The sequence below is a fragment of the Leptodactylus fuscus genome, chromosome 3 (assembly GCF_031893055.1).
Source record: "Leptodactylus fuscus isolate aLepFus1 chromosome 3, aLepFus1.hap2, whole genome shotgun sequence".
In the NCBI taxonomy this organism is placed as follows: Eukaryota; Metazoa; Chordata; class Amphibia; order Anura; family Leptodactylidae; genus Leptodactylus; species Leptodactylus fuscus.
This window is the reverse complement of record NC_134267.1, coordinates 28,996,471-29,018,310: the sequence shown is the minus strand read 5'-3', so window position 1 is coordinate 29,018,310 and position 21,840 is coordinate 28,996,471. Positions and strand designations below refer to the sequence as shown.

The 21,840-nt window shown below is 47.4% G+C and overlaps 2 protein-coding genes across 5 annotated transcripts in view; one reads left to right on the top strand and one right to left on the bottom strand.

Annotated features, from left to right (window-relative positions):
• The first annotated feature begins 796 nt into the window (after nucleotides 1-796).
• On the top strand, nucleotides 797-21,151 carry MOCS1 (molybdenum cofactor synthesis 1). 4 transcript variants are annotated; one of them, XM_075267347.1, is made up of 11 exons: nucleotides 797-951; nucleotides 12,615-12,750; nucleotides 13,466-13,633; nucleotides 13,752-13,916; nucleotides 15,081-15,142; nucleotides 15,747-15,858; nucleotides 16,597-16,709; nucleotides 17,011-17,121; nucleotides 18,121-18,241; nucleotides 18,681-18,728; nucleotides 19,842-21,151. In XM_075267347.1, exons 1-11 carry the CDS (start codon nucleotides 841-843, stop codon nucleotides 20,621-20,623), a joined length of 1,929 nt encoding a protein of 642 aa, XP_075123448.1. In that variant the 5' UTR covers nucleotides 797-840; the 3' UTR covers nucleotides 20,624-21,151. The 4 variants fall into 4 exon arrangements, with proteins under 4 accessions (XP_075123448.1, XP_075123447.1, XP_075123450.1 ...); XM_075267346.1 differs by having other exon boundaries at nucleotides 797-969; XM_075267349.1 differs by having other exon boundaries at nucleotides 797-969; nucleotides 18,681-18,744; nucleotides 19,842-19,976.
• The window catches only part of DAAM2 (dishevelled associated activator of morphogenesis 2), a 134,869-nt gene continuing 119,466 nt past the window's right edge, over nucleotides 6,438-21,840 (bottom strand). The window contains exon 27 of the transcript XR_012715298.1: nucleotides 6,438-6,470. The gene's annotated coding sequence lies outside the window, so the exon portion shown is untranslated. The remainder of the gene's footprint in view (nucleotides 6,471-21,840) is intronic.

Genomic DNA, 21,840 nt, shown 5'->3' with positions numbered 1-21,840 from the left:
GAGTCTAAGTGTCTGTTACTTTCCATCACCTTCCCTGGACCTCCAATTATTGTACTCTGGGGTCTGAGCCAACCCCAACGTGTAATAATAGCACTAACTGGAGTGCTGAACCTCACGAATATTTGTAAATTTCAAGGGGGATTCTTGGGAACATTGTATTGGGGCCACTGTGCAGCATATTATACTGTGTGGGGGCTATGGTGAAGTACATTATACTGCGGGGGCCATTGTGGAGCGACATTGTATGGCAGGTGAGCAGCATGGCATTGTTATTACCAGTAGTCAGGCTGTGTCGGTACAGCTGATCCGCAAGGGTCCTGGCGGTGGGCCCCTAGAAACAATTCCATTGCTGGTTGCTTGTAAAATTGGTTGGTGAGGGGCCATATTGATCAGCGACATCTCAGCCCCACACTGAGTGAGGGGTCCCTTCTACCGGTAGTTCTAGCTGTTCCTCATTGCTGCAGTATGTAAAGTGGCCAGCAGGGGGAGCGCGCACTCACATTCACACCAAACAGCAACTGAAGGGAAAGAAACTACAACTCCCGAAAACCACTGCGACACGGAAGTAAATGCCCGCCTCTCATTGGATGTGTGTATGACAGACTGTCTCGTCATTGGCTGTGTCTGTGACAGGTTCTCTCGTCATTGGCTGGGTGTGTGACAGGCCCTTTCGTCATTGGCTGTGTGTGTGACAGATCGGCTCGTCATTGGCTGGCTGGGTGACAGAACAAAGCGCTGATTGGCTGTGAATGACAGCGTGGCCTGTGATTGGCTGGCTGGTTCTGGCAGTGGAGAGTGAGGGCTGGAGATCGGCCGCTCAGCTCCTGCACAGCCCGGGAAATGGCAGCGGGCGCAAGACGGGTGTGCGGGTTGCTGACGGGCAGGGGGCTCCGGGTCAGACTCTGGGATGGCTGCAGGCGAGGCTGTGTGTCCGGAGCGCCCGCGGTGGAGGTGCCCACAGCCGTACAGGTGAGAGCCCGGCTGTCTGCAGCTTCTAGGTCCGGGACGTACTACAGCTCCTGTCATCTGCACCTGCTACTGCTGTCCTCTACCTGCTGCTACTACTACTACTCCTGTCCTCTGCCTACTACTACTACTCCTGTCCTCTGCCTACTACTACTCCTGTCCTCTGCCTACTACTACTACTACTCCTGTCCTCTGCCTACTACTACTACTACTCCTGTCCTCTGCCTACTACTACTACTACTCCTGTCCTCTGCCTACTACTACTACTACTCCTGTCCTCTGCCTACTACTACTACTACTCCTGTCCTCTGCCTACTACTACTACTACTCCTGTCCTCTGCCTACTACTACTACTACTCCTGTCCTCTGCCTACTACTACTACTACTACTACTACTCCTGTCTTCTGCCTACTACTACTCCTGTCTTCTGCCTACTACTACTCCTGTCCTCTGCCTACTACTACTACTACTACTCCTGTCCTCTGCCTACTACTACTCCTGTCCTCTGCCTACTACTACTCCTGTCCTCTGCCTACTACTACTACTACTACTCCTGTCCTCTGCCTACTACTACTACTACTCCTGTCCTCTGCCTACTACTACTACTACTACTCCTGTCCTCTGCCTACTACTACTACTACTACTACTCCTGTCCTCTGCCTACTACTACTACTACTACTACTCCTGTCCTCTGCCTACTACTACTACTACTCCTGTCCTCTGCCTACTACTACTACTACTCCTGTCCTCTGCCTACTACTACTACTACTCCTGTCCTCTGCCTACTACTACTACTACTACTCCTGTCCTCTGCCTACTACTACTACTACTCCTGTCCTCTGCCTACCACTACTACTACTACTCCTGTCCTCTGCCTACTACTACTACTACTACTACTCCTGTCCTCTGCCTACTACTACTCCTGTCCTCTGCCTACTACTACTACTACTACTCCTGTCCTCTGCCTACTACTACTACTACTACTCCTGTCCTCTGCCTACTACTACTACTACTACTCCTGTCCTCTGCCTACTACTACTACTACTACTCCTGTCCTCTGCCTACTACTACTACTACTACTCCTGTCCTCTGCCTACTACTACTACTACTCCTGTCCTCTGCCTACTACTACTACTACTCCTGTCCTCTGCCTACTACTACTACTACTACTCCTGTCCTCTGCCTACTACTACTACTACTACTCCTGTCCTCTGCCTACTACTACTACTACTACTCCTGTCCTCTGCCTACTACTACTACTACTACTACTCCTGTCCTCTGCCTACTACTACTACTACTCCTGTCTTCTGCCTACTACTACTCCTGTCCTCTGCCTACTACTACTACTCCTGTCCTCTGCCTACTACTACTACTACTACTCCTGTCTTCTGCCTACTACTACTCCTGTCTTCTGCCTACTACTACTCCTGTCCTCTGCCTACTACTACTCCTGTCCTCTGCCTACTACTACTACTACTACTCCTGTCCTCTGCCTACTACTACTACTACTCCTGTCCTCTGCCTACTACTACTACTACTCCTGTCCTCTGCCTACTACTACTACTCCTGTCCTCTGCCTACTACTACTACTCCTGTCCTCTGCCTACTACTACTACTACTCCTGTCCTCTGCCTACTACTACTACTCCTGTCCTCTGCCTACTACTACTACTACTACTACTCCTGTCCTCTGCCTACTACTACTACTACTCCTGTCCTCTGCCTACTACTACTCTTCCTGTCCTCTGCCTGCTACTACTACTACTCTTCCTGTCCTCTGCCTGCTACTACTACTACTACTACTACTCCTGTCCTCTGCCTGCTACTACTACTACTACTCCTGTCCTCTGCCTGCTACTACTACTACTACTCCTGTCCTCTGCCTGCTACTACTACTACTACTCCTGTCCTCTGCCTACTACTACTACTACTACTCCTGTCCTCTGCCTACTACTACTACTACTACTCCTGTCCTCTGCCTACTACTACTACTACTACTCCTGTCCTCTGCCTACTACTACTACTACTACTCCTGTCCTCTGCCTACTACTACTACTACTACTCCTGTCCTCTGCCTACTACTACTACTACTACTCCTGTCCTCTGCCTACTACTACTACTACTCCTGTCCTCTGCCTACTACTACTACTACTCCTGTCCTCTGCCTACTACTACTACTACTCCTGTCCTCTGCCTACTACTACTACTACTCCTGTCCTCTGCCTACTACTACTACTACTCCTGTCCTCTGCCTACTACTACTACTACTACTACTACTACTACTACTACTCCTGTCCTCTGCCTACTACTACTACTCCTGTCCTCTGCATACTACTACTACTACTACTACTCCTGTCCTCTGCATACTACTACTACTACTACTACTACTACTCCTGTCCTCTGCATACTACTACTACTACTACTACTACTACTCCTGTCCTCTGCATACTACTACTACTACTACTCCTGTCCTCTGCATACTACTACTACTACTACTACTACTACTCCTGTCCTCTGCATACTACTACTACTACTCTTCCTGTCCTCTGCCTGCTACTACTACTCCTCCTGTCCTCTGCCTGCTACTACTACTACTCCTGTCCTCTGCCTGCTACTACTACTACTCCTGTCCTCTGCCTACTACTACTACTACTCCTGTCCTCTGCCTACTACTACTCCTGTCCTCTGCCTACTACTACTACTACTCCTGTCCTCTGCCTACTACTACTACTACTCCTGTCCTCTGCATACTACTACTACTACTACTACTACTCCTGTCCTCTGCATACTACTACTACTACTACTACTACTACTCCTGTCCTCTGCATACTACTACTACTACTACTACTACTACTCCTGTCCTCTGCATACTACTACTACTACTACTCCTGTCCTCTGCATACTACTACTACTACTACTCCTGTCCTCTGCATACTACTACTGCTGTCCTCTACCTACTACTACTACTACTACTACTACTCTTCCTGTCCTCTGCTACTACTACTCCTGTCCTCTGTGTTCTACCTACTACTACTCCCCCTCCCCTTTTTCTCTGCTCCTCGCCCCCCCTCCTCGCTATTTTCATCAGCTTGGAAACTGTTCACCCCCTGCAGCCAGTTATATAGTGTGAACAGCAGCAAATCCCCTGTAATACTGCAGACATGAGGCTGTTTGTGGTCAGTTCCCAGGTGAAAATTTATACACCAGGGCGGGGGAGGTGTTAGTACTAAGCACATGGTGTATACTGTATACAGCCTGCACTGGGAATATAAGCCTCATCTGTTGTCGTAATCTAATCAATCCTGTAATGCTGCTATATGTGCCAAGAGTTATTATAGGTCATGTGATCATAACCTGCCGGGAGTGCAGCTCTGGAGTATAAGGCTGCCTTCACACGGAGTAACGCCGGGCTTGTAAAAATCCTCATTCACAGCCGTACACGCGAGCGCTGCGGAAGGCTCCCGAAAACTTCCCATTCACTTCAATGGGAGCGCTCGTAAAGCCGGCGTTAATCCGTGTGAAGGCAGCCTAATACAGAATAGTGAGCGCAGCTCTGGGGTATAATACAGGATAAGTAATGTAATGTATGTACACAGTGACTGCACCAGCAGAATAGTGAGCGCAGCTCTGGAGCATAATACAGGATAAGTAATGTAATGTATGTACACAGTGACGGTACCAGCAGAATAGTGAGCGCAGCTCTGGAGTATAATACAGGATGTAACTCAGGATCAGTACAGGATAAGTAATGTAATGTATGTACACAGTGACTGCACCAGCAGAATAGTGAGCGCAGCTCTGGAGTATAATACAGGATAAGTAATGTAATGTATGTACACAGTGACGGTACCAGCAGAATAGTGAGTGCAGCTCTGGAGTATAATACAGGATGTAACTCAGGATCAGTACAGGATAAGTAATGTAATGTATGTACACAGTGACTGTACCAGCAGAATAGTGAGCGCAGCTCTGCAGTATAATACAGGATGTAACTCAGGATCAGTACAGGATAAGTAATGTAATGTATGTACACAGTGATTGCACCAGCAGAATAGTGAGCGCAGCTCTGGAGTATAATACAGGATAAGTAATGTATGTACACAGTGACTGCACCAGCAGAATAGTGAGCGCAGCTCTGGAGTATAATACAGGATAAGTAATGTAATGTATGTACACAGTGACAGTACCAGCAGAATAGTGAGCGCAGCTCTGGAGTATAATACAGGATAAGTAATGTATGTACACAGTGACTGCACCAGCAGAATAGTGAGCGCAGCTCTGGAGTATAATACAGGATAAGTAATGTAATGTATGTACACAGTGACGGTACCAGCAGAATAGTGAGCGCAGCTCTGGAGTATAATACAGGATGTAACTCAGGATCAGTACAGGATAAGTAATGTAATGTATGTACACAGTGACGGTACCAGCAGAATAGTGAGCGCAGCTCTGGAGTATAATACAGGATAAGTAATGTAATGTATGTACACAATGACTGCACCAGCAGAATAGTGAGCGCAGCTCTGGAGTATAATACAGGATAAGTAATGTAGTGTATGTACACAGTGACGGTACCAGCAGAATAGTGAGCGCAGCTCTGGAGTATAATACAGGATGTAACTCAGGATCAGTACAGGATAAGTAATGTAATGTATGTACACAGTGACGGTACCAGCAGAATAGTGAGCGCAGCTCTGGAGTATAATACAGGATAAGTAATGTAATGTATGTACACAGTGACGGTACCAGCAGAATAGTGAGTGCAGCTCTGGAGTATAATACAGGATGTAACTCAGGATCAGTACAGGATAAGTAATGTAATGTATGTACACAGTGACTGTACCAGCAGAATAGTGAGCGCAGCTCTGCAGTATAATACAGGATGTAACTCAGGATCAGTACAGGATAAGTAATGTAATGTATGTACACAGTGACTGTACCAGCAGAATAGTGAGCGCAGCTCTGGAGTATAATACAGGGTAAGTAATGTAATGTATGTACACAGTGTCTGTACCAGCAGAATAGTGAGCGCAGCTCTGGAGTATAATACAGGATGTAACTCTGGAGTGATATAATGTTGTTTGACATCGCTCTCTCTCTGATTATTCCCGGCGGTCTCACATGATGGTCATGCACACCGTCTTCTGATGTGCATGGCGGTCTCGGGGTGACAATGTGATGATTGTTCTGTGCGTTTCTCTGAGTTTCCCTGTAATGAGGGAATGATGAGAGGATCGTCTCTGATGTCACTTGTACTATATATAAGGTTATGTCAGCACTGGAGGTGTGTATATACAGTATATATATCTATCTCATATAGGGAGCTGTTACATTCTGAGTCTCTGTACTTGGTTCTATTACACAAAACAATGGAGAGAACTGACAGAGATCATTTATCCACAGTGATAGCAAGAATATAAGTGACTGATAACAGAGAACAGCAGAGGAAAGTATACACAAATATACCCTGCTCCTCCCACTATGTAACTCTCACCATGTGACCTCCTATAAGATCAGCACACTCCTCTCCTGAAATACTCTGTACTGCAGGGACCCTGCTCCTCCACTATGTAACTCACACCCTGTGACCTCCTTTATAAGATCAGCACACTCCTCTCCTGAAATACTCTGTACTGCAGGGACCCTGCTCCTCCACTATGTAACTCACACCCTGTGACCTCCTTTATAAGATCAGCACACTCCTCTCCTGACATGCTCTGTGCTGCTGTGAGCCTCCTGCTTGTACCTGTCGGCACTTTTCACACTAGACCTTTGGTTTACAGTTCGGGTTATCTGGTGACTTGCAGCTGTTAATGATTCTCTCTGGAGCAGCGTTCCTCTGCTCCTCTCTCTGTAGAAATGTGATAAGGAGCATCCACTTTCCAGAGATAAGCGGCTTCTGCCATCCACTTTCACTGCCCTCCTACACCATGCTTATGTATAGTGTGACTATAAGCAGTGGGTGCGGTACTACAGCTCCCAGCATGCCCTGACAGTCTGTGGTAGAAGTACCTGCTGGGAGTTGTAGTTTTGTGACAGCCCAAATGGCCTCCATTACAGCTACAGCAGAGGTTGTCACCCAGCTTTCCTAGACTATTGTCCCTGTTGTATACCATATACAGGGCTTTATACTGGGGCACCATGCTGTATACTCTGTACAGGGCTATATACCAGGGCCTTGCCCTATATACCAGGGCCCTGTCCTATATACCAGGGCCGCTGTCGCTGTATCCTCTACGTTCTAATGTTTCTTTCTTCTTCTCGTGGATATTATTTGTTGTGGATTTATCTTCGGATTTGCCGATGAATTAATCGGATAAGATTTTGCTGATTACATCTTTTATGGAGGTGGGGGCTGAACGTACCGAGCACAGAGCAGGGGGTCAGGTACAATGGTACGGTCCTGACAGATAGGTGGGGGAGTGAAGGTATGATGGGATGCTCCTAACGGATGGGGAGGAAAGTGGGGCCTGATATGAAGGGACTATCTTGACAGATGAGGAGGGGCGGGTATAATGGTATGGTCCTGACAGATGGGGGGGGGGAGGGGGGCAGGTGTGATGGTGATGGGACAGTGCTGACAGATGGGGGGGCAGGTGTGATGGGACAGTCCTGACAGATGGGGGGGCAGGTATGATGGGACAGTCCTGACAGATGGGGGGGCAGGTATGATGGGACGGTCCTGACAGATGGGGGGGCAGGTATGATGGGACGGTCCTGACAGATGGGGGGGGGGGGCAGGTGTGATGGGACGGTCCTGACAGATGGGGGGGGGGGGGCAGGTGTGATGGGACAGTCCTGACAGATGGGGGGGCAGGTATGATGGGATGGTCCTGGCAGAAGGTGGGGGGGGGGCAGTTACAATGGTACGGTCCTGACAGATAGGTGGGGGAGTGAAGGTATGATGGGATGCTCCTAACAGATGGGGAGGAAAGTGGGGCCTGATATGAAGGGACTATCTTGACAGATGAGGAGGGGCGGGTATAATGGTATGGTCCTGACAGATGGGGGGGAGGGGGGCAGGTGTGATGGTGATGGGACAGTGCTGACAGATGGGGGGGCAGGTATGATGGGACGGTCCTGACAGATGGGGGGGGGCTGGTATGATGGGACAGTCCTGACAGATGGGGGGGCAGGTATGATGGGACAGTCCTGACAGATGGGGGGGCAGGTATGATGGGACGGTCCTGACAGATGGGGGGGCAGGTATGATGGGACGGTCCTGACAGATGGGGGGGGGGGGGCAGGTGTGATGGGACGGTCCTGACAGATGGGGGGGGGGGGGCAGGTGTGATGGGACGGTCCTGACAGATGGGGGGGGGGGGGCAGGTGTGATGGGACGGTCCTGACAGATGGGGGGGGGGGGGGCAGGTGTGATGGGACGGTCCTGACAGATGGGGGGGGGGGGCAGGTGTGATGGGACGGTCCTGACAGATGGGGGGGGGGGGGCAGGTGTGATGGGACGGTCCTGACAGATGGGGGGGCAGGTATGATGGGACAGTGCTGACAGATGGGGGGGCAGGTATGATGGGACAGTGCTGACAGATGGGGGGGCAGGTATGATGGGATGGGCCTGGCAGAAGGTGGGGGGGGCAGGTATGATGGGACGGTCCTGACAGATGGGGGGGGCAGGTATGATGGGACGGTCCTGACAGATGGGGGGGGCAGGTATGATGGGACGGTCCTGACAGATGGGGGGGGGCAGGTATGATGGGACGGTCCTGACAGATGGGGGGGCAGGTATGATGGGATGGTCCTGGCAGATGGGGGGCAGGTATGATGAGACGGTCCTGACAGATGGGGGGGGGGGCAGGTATGATGGGACGGTCCTGATAGACACCTTGGGTATTTGTTTTTCTTTTGTATCTTTTTAGTTTTTTAATGTAATATTTTTCCGCTATGATATTTCTAGTCTTCCATCCTGCGGGCTCAGTGAGGGGGTCCATGGTGTGGGGGTCCCAGAGGGCGATTGGATGGACCAAAAATGTGTGAGCTGGCCCACATGAGACCTGTCTGATAATCCAGGAAGTGTCCGCTCTCCCAGGAGTAGTCGGAGCCTCTGATAAGCCGGTAGTGATGTCAGATTACCGGAAGCTTCTTCTCGCTGTTGTCACAGGAGAGCCCGGGGTTAGATGTAATGTCTCCATACACAGGGGTAAGGTTAAAACCCAAACTCCGCCTGATGAGGTGTCAGGAAGGTACTTAAGAAAACTCTTATCACACTGAAGAAGGTAAAGAAACCCAAAACAAGTCCAAATGGCGTCAACTTTATACAGTGCCTACAAGTAGTATTCAAGCCCCTGCCGATTTAGCAGGTTTGATAACATGCAAATAAGTTAGAGCCTTCAAACAAGAGCAGGATTTATTAACAGATGCATAAATCTTACAAACCAAAAAGTTATGTTGCTCAGTTAAATTTTAATAAATTTTAAACATAAAAGTGTGGGTCAATTATTATTCAACCCCTAGGTTTAATATTTTGTGGAATAACCCTTGTTTGCAATTACAGCTAATAATCGTCTTTTATAAGACCTGATCAGGTCGGCACAGGTCTCTGGATTTATCTTGGCCCACTCCTCCATGCAGATCTTCTCCAAGTTATCTAGGTTCTTTGGGTGTCTCATGTGGACTTTAATCTTGAGCTCCTTCCACAAGTTTTCAATTGGGTTAAGGTCAGGAGACTGACTAGGCCACTGCAACACCTTGATTTTTTTCCCTCTTGAACCAGGCCTTGGTTTTCTTGGCTGTGTGCTTTGGGTCGTTGTCTTGTTAGAAGATGAAATGACGACCCATCTTAAGATCCTTGATGGAGGAGCGAAGGTTCTTGGCCAAAATCTCCAGGTAGGCCGTGCTATCCATCTTCCCATGGATGCGGACCAGATGGCCAGGCCCCTTGGCTGAGAAGCAGCCCCACAGCATGATGCTGCCACCACCATGCTTGATTGTAGGGATGGTATTCTTGGGGTCGTATGCAGTGCCATCCAGTCTCCAAACGTCACGTGTGTGGTTGGCACCAAAGATCTCGATCTTGGTCTCATCAGACCAGAGAACCTTGAACCAGTCTGTCTCAGAGTCCTCCAAGTGATCATGAGCAAACTGTAGACGAGCCTTGACATGACGCTTTGATAAGTAAAGGTACCTTACGGGCTCGTCTGGAACGGAGACCATTGCGGTGGAGTACGTTACTTATGGTATTGACTGAAACCAATGTCCCCACTGCCATGAGATCTTCCCGGAGCTCCTTCCTTGTTGTCCTTGGGTTAGCCTTGACTCTTCGGACAAGCCTGGCCTCGGCACGGGAGGAAACTTTCAAAGGCTGTCCAGGCCGTGGAAGGCTAACAGTAGTTCCATAAGCCTGCCACTTCCGGATGATGCTTCCAACAGTGGAGACAGGTAGGCCCAACTCCTTGGAAAGGGTTTTGTACCCCTTGCCAGCCTTGTGACCCTCCACGATCTTGTCTCTGATGGCCTTGGAATTCTCCTTTGTCTTTCCCATGTTGACCATGTATGAGTGCTGTTCACAAGTTTGGGGAGGGTCTTAAATAGTCAGAAAAGGCTGGAAAAAGAGATAATTAATCCAAAAATGTGAAGCTCATTGTTCTTTGTGCCTGAACTACTTCTTAATACTTTAGGGGAACCAAACAGAATTCTGGTGGTTTGAGGGGTTGAATAATAAATGACCCTCTGAATAAACTTTTCACAATTTTAAAAAAAAAATAAAGAAATAACATTCTTTTTTGCTGCAGTGCATTTCACACTTCCGGGCTGATCTACAGTCCAAATGTCACAATGCCAAGTTAATTCAGAATGTGTAAACCTGCTAAATCTGCAGGCGGTTGAATACTACTTGTAGGCACTGTACTTCTTTGTGCTCGGCCACTTCTTGGAGTCAGCAGGGCGTCTTCATCTATGCGTAGTTTATTCTTCTTCCTTCTCCCGTGGTCTTTTCTCCTTCCTTCTCCTGTGGTCTCTTCTCCTTCCGTCTCCTGTGGTCTCTTCTCCTTCCTTCTCCCGTGGCCTCTTGTCCTTCTCCCGTGGTCTCTTTTCCTACTTTCTCCTTCTCCTGTGGTCTCTTCTCCTTCCTTCTCCTTCTCCCGTGGTCTCTTCTCCTTCCTTCTCCCGTGGCCTCTTGTCCTTCTCCCGTGGTCTCTTTTCCTACTTTCTCCTTCTCCTGTGGTTTCTTCTCCTTCCTTCTCCTTCTCCCGTGGTCTCTTCTCCTTCCTTCTCCCGTGGCCTCTTGTCCTTCTCCCGTGGTCTCTTTTCCTACTTTCTCCTTCTCCTGTGGTCTCTTCTCCTTCCTTCTCCTTCTCCCGTGGTCTCTTCTTCTTCCTTCTCCTGTGGTCTCCTCTTCTTCCTTCTCCTTCTCCCGTGGTCTCTTCTTCTTCCTTCTCCCGTGGTCTCCTCTTCTTCCTTCTCCCATGGTCTCTTCTCCTTCTTTCTCCTTCTCCCGTGGTCTCTTCTTCTGCCTTCTCCCGTGGTCTCTTCTTCTGCCTTCTCCCGTGGTCTCCTCTTCTGCCTTCTCCCGTGGTCTCTTCTCCTTCTTTCTCCTTCTCCTGTGGTCTCTTCTTCTGCCTTCTCCCGTGGTCTCTTCTTCTTCCTTCTCCCGTGGTTTCTTCTTCTTCCTTCTCCCGTGGTTTCTTCTTCTTCCTTCTCCCGTGGTTTCTTCTTCTTCCTTCTCCCGTGGTTTCTTCTTCTCCCTTCTCCCGTGGTCTCCTCTTCTTCCTTCTCCTTCTCCCGTGGTCTCCTCTTCTTCCTTCTCCTTCTCCCGTGGTCTCTTCTTCTTGGACTTGCCACACAATTTCATAAGATGACTCTGGATCATCTTAGATATATAGACTATCAAACCGATCGCCTTGGAGTCCATAGTGCAGCAATCGGAGGGTCTTCCATTTCAATGTCTTGTGTTCTTTCTGCAGATGCCGGTGTGCAGGGGGTTGGGGAGCAAATAATTGAACATATTAAAATCCATCTGCCCGATCCATCGCTGTCACACCCTGTACACATTGGTTGGTTATTCGGCTACTTTCTGCTGTAGTCATGTGACTGGACACGGCCCCTTCATGGTCAGTGACCGCTGTAAAGTAATATTATGGAGCCCCTTCCTACAAAAAAGTGACCCACAGTATTGTCACCATGGAGACCAAGTAATAGGGTGCTGGTAAATACAGTGATACTAGAGAACGTCTCAGGCGCTACCCGGGGGTTCTGCGTGTATACAGGTCTTATAATGGCTGATAACAGAGAACAACAGTGAGTGCTGTGTACTTGTAATATATATGTATATATACAGTCCTCTGATCAGGGCTGATAACAGAGAACAACAGTGAGTACTGTGTATATAATATGTATGTATACAGTCCTCTGATAATTGTGTAGAGTGAAGGACCTGTGAGCTTCTATTGGCTGATACGTGTCATGTGATGGGAGCCATCGCCTCTGTTGTTCTGTCCGTTGTTCCTCTCACACAGGTAACTCCGATCCCAATACACAATGTGAGCCGCTGGTGCTAATGGAGCAGGACTGCAGTGTAAAGCAGCACTATGGGGCTCGCAATTACATGACTTCTCAGCAGGACGCCGTGCTCTGTGTGCATCGTGTCCTCCGGAGCATTTTGTCATCTGCATTTTCTTGTATTTTTGTTCTTTTCAGAGTTTGACCCCGCGCGCAGACAGAAGGCGATTCCTGGGCGATGACGTCGCGCCCTTCTCCGCCTTCCTCACCGACAGCTTTGGGCGACAGCACAAATATCTAAGGATCTCACTGACTGAGAAGTGTAACCTGCGGTGTAAGTAATGCTGCTATATATACTGTATATACATTACAGCTCCCCCTTATATCCTGTAATAAATGACTGTAATGCCGCCATATACAGTATATACGCTACAGCTCCCCTATATATCCTGTAATAAGTGACTGTAATGCCGCCATATACAGTATATACACTACAGCTCCCCTATATATCCTGTAATAAGTGACTGTAATGCCGCCATATACAGTATATACACTACAGATCCCCTATATATCCTGTAATAAGTGACTGTAATGCCGCCATATACAGTATATACACTACAGCTCCCCTATATATCCTGTAATAAGTGACTGTAATGCCGCCATATACAGTATATACACTACAGCTTCCCTATATATCCTGTAATAAGTAACTGTAATGCCACCATATACAGTATATAAATTACAGCTCCCCTATATATCCTGTAATAAGTCACTGTGAGTAATACCGCCATATTGTATTCCTTATTCATTGTTCATATAATTCATATAGTGTACTAATAATATACTACACGGTGTGTTATCACACCAGAATACTAGTCCCGGTATTAGGTATTGTGCAGTAGAATTACTTGTGCACTATATGGCACTAGACATTTATACCATAATGTACCAAATAATAGCATAATGTGCTGCCATATAGTGCCCTCATCAGGAAGGCTCTGAGGTATTTGGGGTTCACATACTTCTGTTGATCCTGTGCACCTCTGCAGGTCAGTACTGTATGCCTGAAGAGGGGGTGAAGCTGACCCCGAAGAGCGAACTGCTGAGCACCGCCGAGATCCTGACCCTGGCCCGACTCTTTGTACAGGAGGGAGTGGACAAAATCCGCCTGACCGGTGGGGAACCGCTTATCCGGCCGGACGTGGTGGACATCATAGGTCAGCGGGGGGGGGCTCTGGAGTGGTGGAGGGGGGTGGCAGGGGGCTTATTTGGTTGGGGGTCAGTCCTGAACCCTCTTGGTATATGGACTCACCCTCCGCCTTTCTCTGTTCTCAGCACAACTGAGGAAACTGGAAGGGTTAAAAACAATTGCACTGACAACAAATGGCATCAACCTGGCGCGGCTGTTACCCAAGCTGCAGGAGGCGGGCGTGGACGTCCTGAACGTCAGCCTGGACACGCTGGTGCCTGCCAAGTTCGAGTTCATTGTGCGCAGGAAAGGTGAGTGCGGTGTAATAAATAATACCACCATCCCCTGCATAGAGACCTATGGACACATCATGGCAGCTGTGGATGGTGCAGCGCGGGGCCGGCCTCCGTACTGGCACTGATCAGTGTGGTGCAGGGATGGCGGTATAGTACTGGGCGATAAATAGTATATCGAGATCAACCCTAATACCGTAAGACTGTCCAAGAAGATGTGGCATGGGGTTACTGATGACGGTATGATATAATACCAGTGATATTGCAGTATGATATAGTACTAGTGATGGCGATATGATAGAGGGCCTATAATATGGCGAGGTGATGGCGGTATGAAATAGTATCAGTGATTCCGTATGGCATGGTGATGGCTGTATGATATAGTACTAGTGATATGATGCGGTAATGGCGGTATGATATAGTACCAGTGATATGGCAAGGTGATGGCGATATGATATAGTACCACTGATCCGATGTGATGATGGCGGTATGATATAGTACCAGTGATAGTATGATATAGTACTAGTGATATGATACGGTGATGGCGGAAAGATATAGTACCCGTGATATGGTGCGGTGATAGCAGTATGATATCGTACCAGCCAATGATATGGCAGTGTGATGCGGTATGATATAATATCGGTAATATGTTGCGGTGATGGCGGTATGATATAGTATCAGTAATATGTTGCAATGATGGCGGTATGATATAGTACCAGTGATATGACGCAGTAATGGCGGGCGATGCTTCTAAGATTCTACTGATAATTTTGCGCCATAGTGTTCCATCTGCCATCCCTTATAGGTTAGATACTACCGTACTCTGTACTGGCGCCGGGGGCGGAGCTTACAGATGGCGTTAGTTAATTGTCTGTGTTATGGGCTGAGTGCGCCATGATAGCAGTGTCGGTCCTCGACTGACTATGCTGTATACATCCTGACACTGTCACGGAGCAGCCACTGTGCAGACTGCAGTAATAGGACAAGGTCCTGGCGCTGCCGAGTGTGAACGATGCTGAAGAGGTGTGAGCTGTAATACCGCTTCTGACCACTAGATGGGGCACCAGACATGTAGACCTATGAATTCCCTGTTACCTGGTGATGTAGCAGAGCTGAGTCTGTCACAGGGTGCGGCTCATGGCCATATCAGGGTTAATGTGTTTACCATTTCTCTGTCTCCAGGCTTCCATAAGGTGATGGAGGGCATCCAGCGGGCGGTGGAGCTGGGCTACAATCCTGTGAAGGTGAGGTCCCTGCGGACTGTGCACTCACTGCGGTAATATATATATACAGCTCCCTGATGGAGGAATAAAATACCAGAACTGCAGTTTAGACTGACAGGCTGCAAAGATGGCGGATGTTACTGGAGAATTTATGACATTCTGGCCCTTTAAAAAGCTGGGTGACAATTTCTAGTGACTCAGCGTAGGGAGGGGTTCTGCGGATTGGAGGGTTTATAGATTTTTGGTTGGCAATGTTTTGGTGAAATCGGAGACTTGATTTTGCAGGTTTTTGCGTGTGGTCCTGTCTGCAGTCCTCGGAATGTCCTGCAGGTGGCGCCGCAGCCTGTTACTTCAGGTTTTTTTTACTGATCTTAGATGTTTCTGCTTTTATTATTTTTTCACATTATATCTGCACCACCCGCAGCACAGCCCAGCCATTAACCCTCTCTGGGGTAGCAGGCATGTCAGACATCTTTGGGATATGCAGATTGAGGATCCGGTGTTTTGTCTCTCTACTTAAAAATGCAGCTTTGGATGTGACTGGAGTAAGTTGCTGAGCTCAGAAGGAGTTAATGCTGGCCCAGATGAGCGAACTTTGTCTCTTTCCATATTTGTTTTGGTGCAGGTGAACTGTGTGGTGATGAGAGGGTTAAATGAAGACGAACTCCTGGACTTTGTAGCCCTGACGGAGAAGCAACCGCTGGAGGTGCGATTCATCGAGTACATGCCCTTCGATGGTGGGTGACGGGGGATACGTAATATATGTACATAGTGACCACTAGAATAGTGAGCGCAGCTCTGGAGTATAATACAGGATAAGTAATGTAATGTATGTACACAGTGACTGCACCAGCAGAATAGTGAGCGCAGCTCTGGAGTATAATACAGGATAAGTAATGTAATGTATGTACACAGTGACTGTACACAGCAGAATAGTGAGCGCAGCTCTGGAGTGTAATACAGGATAAGTAATGTAATGTGTGTACACAGTGACTGCACCAGCAGAATAGTGAGCGCAGCTCTGGAGTATAATACAGGATAAGTAATGTAATGTATGTACACTGACTGTACACAGCAGAATAGTGAGCGCAGCTCTGGAGTGTAATACAGGATAAGTAATGTAATGTATGTACACTGACTGTACACAGCAGAATAGTGAGCGCAGCTCTGGAGTGTAATACAGGATAAGTAATGTAATGTATGTACACTGACTGTACACAGCAGAATAGTGAGCGCAGCTCTGGAGTATAATACAGGATAAGTAATGTAATGTGTGTACACAGTGACTGTACCAGCAGAATAGTGAGCGCAGCTCTGGAGTATAATACAGGATAAGTAATGTAATGTATGTACACAGTGACTGCACCAGCAGAATAGTGAGCGCAGTTAGATGGGGTGCAGTAATTTGGGGTTCTCGCCAGCAGTCCTTGGTGCCAGTGCAGGATGTTATCTTATGAGGTTGTTGTTGTTTGTAGGTAACAAGTGGAACTTTAAGAAGATGGTGAGTTACCAGGAGATGCTGGACACTATCCGCCAGAAGTGGCCAGAGCTGGAGAAGGTCCCTGTTGAGATTTCGAGCACCTCCAAGGTACACTATCCCCTTTGTATGTATTATCTCTTTGGGGTCACTTTTTCTCTGTAGCTCATCTGGGGCTTTTGGTTCATGAATGTAATGGGAGACCTTCAGTGAAGACTGACACTCATACAGACAGAGCCGAAGCAGCAGAAACTTCTGTACATACTGTGTGTTTATATGTTACTCAGAGTCTGTAGAACATTGTGTGACAACCTATTGAGCACTGTACTGGTCACTGTTAGTGGGTGACTTGGGTATTGCTATTATTTTGGGGTGCTATGACCTGGTTACGATCTGTTGTGCCCCGTTTCAGGCCTACAAAGTTCCCGGCTTCCAGGGGCAGATCGGCTTCATCACCTCCATGTCTGAGCACTTCTGCGGATCCTGTAACCGACTGCGGATCACGGCGGATGGTAATCTCAAGGTGTGGTCACTCTCACCTCGTAGCTCTGGATGTGACTGGAGCATACACTCTGTAAATGCAGATCTAGAGGTCACCAACAAATGTAGCTGTGATGTTACAACATAAGAATTGAGCATGCAGCTCTGGATGTGAATATAGTCTGAGAAATATTAGCGCAGCTCTGGATGTGAATGTAGTGTAAGAATTATTCGTGCAGCTCTGGATGTGATTGTAGTGTAAGAAGTATTAGTGCAGCTCTGGATGTGATTGTAGTGTAAGAATTATTAGTGCAGCTCTGGATGTGAATGTAGTGTAAGGATTATTAGCGCAGCTCTGGGTGTGATTGTAGTGTAAGAATTATTAGCGCAGCTCTGGGTGTGAATGTAGTGTAAGAATTATTAGTGCAGCACTGGATGTGAATGTAGTTTAGAAATATTAGCGCAGCTCTGGATGTGAATGTAGTGTAAGAATTATTAGTGCAGCTTTGGGTGTGAATGTAGTGTAAGAAATATTAGCGCAGCTCTGGATGTGATTGCAGTGTAAGAAATATTAGTGCAGCTCTGGATGTGATTGTAGTGTAAGAATTATTAGTGCAGCTCTGGATGTGAATGTAGTTTAGAATTATTAGTGCAGCTCTGGATGTGATTGTAGTGTAAGAATTATTAGTGCAGCTCTGGGTGTGATTGTAGTGTAAGAATTATTAGTGCAGCTCTGGGTGTGATTGTAGTGTAAGAATTATTAGTGCAGCTCTGGATGTGATTGTAGTGTAAGAATTATTAGCGCAGCTCTGGATGTGATTGTAATCTAGAAATATTAGTGCAGCTCTGGATGCTACTTGAAAATCTAAATTTTTAATGCAGTTCAGAATGTGAATTGAGCAGATAAAATGTTGTTGCAGCTGTGAATGTGAGTGGAGTATAAAAGTAGTTAACAGTACTCTGGCTGTGGCAGGAATGTAACATCTGTGATGACAGCTCTGGATGTAACTAGAGTCTAAGTATTTACTGACTCCGTGCACAGGTTTGCCTCTTTGGGAACTCAGAAGTGTCTCTTAGAGATTGGCTGCGTAAGGGAGCGAGCGAGGAGGAGCTGATACAGGTTATTGGGGCGGCTGTGGGGCGGAAGAAGAAGCAGCACGCGGGTGAGTTCACTGTACACTAGATCATCCGGTCCGAGGCTAGCGACCCTCTCATACAATGTGACAAGACCACCAGCTGTATCAGCGTATATAATGTAATATATTACCTCCCCCAGTATAATATACAGTATATATAATGTAGTATATTACACCCCCTAGTATAATATACAGTATATATAATGTAGTATATTACACTCCCCAGTATAAAGTACAGTATATGTGAGTTGAATACAGATGTCACGCACAGTTTGTTACAGTGTATCAGTGTAGACCGTGCTCTGTGAGCTGGATACAGATGTAGCGCACACCTCTCCCCTGTGTGCTGACAGTTTGTTACATTGTATCAGTGTAGTATGTGCTCTGTGAGCTGAACATAGATGTCATGCGCAGTTTGTTACATTGTATCAGCCACTAATAATAAATCCGTCTCTTCGGCCCCCAGGTATGTTCAGCATCTCCCAGATGAAAAACCGTCCCATGATCCTGATTGGTGGGTGACAGAACCTGTACGTATGGGGGCCAGGCAGGACCCCTCATTGTGATGTCACAGGCCGGCATTGTTGTGTTATACTTACATGACCTTTCTTCATGGAAACAGTCAACAGGCAGAGAGAGATCTCCTTATGTGCGAATCCCCAGGATGAGACAAAACATCTAATAGAAATAGATAAAGATGCCAGAGAACACGAAATATAGATCTAGTGTAGAGTATATAATGTACTATATTAACACCTCTCCCCCCTGTATAATGTACAGTATATATAATGTAGTATATTACACCCCCTGTATAATGTACAGTATATATAATGTAGTATATTACACCCCTGTATAATGTACAGTATATATAATGTAGTATATTACACCCCCTGTATAATGTACAGTATATATAATGTAGTATATTACACCCCTGTATAATGTACAGTATATATAATGTAGTATATTACACCCCTGTATAATGTACAGTATATATAATGTAGTATATTACACCCCCTGTATAATGTACAGTATATATAATGTAGTATATTACACCCCTGTATAATGTACAGTATATATAATGTAGTATATTACACCCCTGTATAATGTACAGTATATATAATGTAGTATATTACACCCCTGTATAATGTACAGTATATATAATGTAGTATATTACACCCCTGTATAATGTACAGTATATATAATGTAGTATATTACACCCCCTGTATAATGTACAGTATATATAATGTAGTATATTACACCCCCGTTCTCTCTATGAAGGATTTTTCTGTATATTTCGGGTTGTTGTTTTTCTCCAGTCCTGAATTATCTTATTGATATCTCCGCAATGACACTAAGAATGAGAAAGACGTCCTGAAGGTGGGGAGGGGGCCAATACAACCTACAGTGCAAAACCTCTCTCCTGGTGTCACTGGCCGCCGGCTCTACTACCTCCTGGTGTACCAGGGTATATTATTTACCCTTCCCCGGTGTACCTCAGTATAACTCCTATACACACTGCCCCCTCTCCCCCGTGTATATCTCTAGCGCCCCCTGGCACTATTATTTGTACTGGTTGATGCTTCTTTTCCCCCTCCGGACTATAACTCCCATTCTCTCTCTCTTCCAGGTTCTCCTCCCTATTGGTTCGCTGTCTGTGACTGTTACTCTATAAAGGAATCAATCAGAGTCTTTGCTGCTGGTGGCCTGCTAACAGGGGGGCGCTGCGCCCTGCCCTTGTGGAGGGGGAGGAGCAGGTATCTGGACTTCTTGCTGCCTGATTTTCGTATAGTGACTAGTTTGGTGCTTCCTCTGCGCAGTTTCTGCAGTGGCCCCGGGGCCCCCCATTCTCAGTGCCTTAATACCCCTCAGTCTTCCACTGACTATTTATCCAATACGCACAATAATTCTGGTTTACAGGAGACGTCTGATCACTTGACGCACGTTGACCGCGCCGGGAAGGTTCACATGGTGGATGTTGGCGACAAGTCAATCTCCAGCCGCACCGCCATCGCTACGGCCACCATCCGCCTGGGGCCCAAAGTCTTCAGTCTAGTCCAATCCAATCAGTTGAAGAAGGGCGACGTCCTCACCGTGGCGCAGATCGCCGGCATTCAGGGCGCCAAACTGACCGCTCAGCTGATCCCTCTGTGCCATAATATTTCCCTCAGCCAAGTGAAGGTTTCCGTCAGCTTGGACGCCGCGACCTTCACAGCCGTGGTCACTGCCGAGTGTCGCACTCACGGTAAAACCGGGGTGGAGATGGAGGCGCTGACGGCAGCGAGTGTGGCGGCATTAACCATTTACGACATGTGCAAGGCCGTCACTCACGACATGGTGATCGAAGAGGTTAAACTTGTGAGCAAGACCGGCGGTCAGCGAGGAGACTTCCTGCGAGGTGACGCGAGCTGAGATACACACCGGTATAGCGCCACCTCTGGACGTGCGGCTCACTGGCACCTTTAATATCTACTCTACAGTTCATGTTCTTCTCCAGTCACATCCAGAGATGCTTTGTAAAGTCTTCCTCTTAGCACCAGCACTGCACTGATCAATTCCACCATCTTGGCCGAGCCCCTTTAATGACCCTTAAGCGCTGCTGGTTCACATCTGACTGCGGCTCAAGGGCCAACAACACTACATTTCCCAAGATGCATTGCAGCAGACAGGGAGAGATCTCTAGATCTTCCTACAATGTAAAAGCTGTTTACAGCTCTGGATGTGACTGGAGTATTAGAATAAAACATGTAAAGCAGCTGCTGTGATGCTACTGTAACGCACTGCAGCAGTGAGAAGGCCCTTGTTACAGGTCAGCCCTCCCGGCCGGGCGTCTCGTGCCCCCTCTTACTACCCCACTGACAGTATTCTGATTTTTGGAGATACTGTTGTGTTTTCTATGGACAGGTTGTAATCACATTGTTACTCTACAATAAAGGATCTAGTGCTCACTGCTGTGTGGATACAGGTTATATATACACAGATTATAGCATGGCCGCCGCTTCTCACAGCTGAGGGTTTGTTACAGTTGTATCTAACCAACCCCCAGTGATACATTGTAACGATAGTAGAAGCTTCTGCTGCTGTATCAAACCCTCAGCTGTGAGAAGTATTAGGATATATCTACACAATATGGCGCTGTGTGTATACACTCTTAGGAAAGTTCAGAAGAAGAGACCTTGACATTGGGTGAAAAAAAATATTCAGATTCAGGACCCCCCCCCCTCCCTTATTAAGCCTGCTCCCTGGTGATGAGATCTAAAATACCAGGTACACCCCTTCCCCCTGCTGTCTGACTTACCCCTGATGAGGAGCTCTGTCATACTGGATATCCTCCATGCAGTGCTGTGTGACTGCCCCCTACTGCCTCAGGATTTAGAAGATAATGGGTGTTATCTCAACCCCCATAATCTGTATGTAGTGAGCTCCCCCTAGTGGTGACTGTATAATCTGGATGTAGTGAGCTCCCCCTAGTGGTGACTGTATAATCTGGATGTAGTGAGCTCCCCCTAGTGGTGACTGTATAATCTGGATGTAGTGAGCTCCCCCTAGTGGTGACTGTATAATCTGGATGTAGTGAGCTCCCCCTAGTGGTGACTGTATAATCTGGATGTAGTGAGCTCCCTCTAGTG

Coding starts and splice junctions, on each gene's coding strand:
- MOCS1 (XM_075267346.1), top strand. CDS start 841: ATGGCAGCGGGCGCAAGACGGGTGTGCGGGTTGCTGACGGGCAGGGGG. Junction 18,242..18,680: donor GAAGAAGAAGCAGCACGCGG/GTGAGTTCACTG, acceptor TTCGGCCCCCAG/GTATGTTCAGCATCTCCCAG. Junction 18,729..19,841: donor CCGTCCCATGATCCTGATTG/GTGGGTGACAGA, acceptor TCTCTCTTCCAG/GTTCTCCTCCCTATTGGTTC.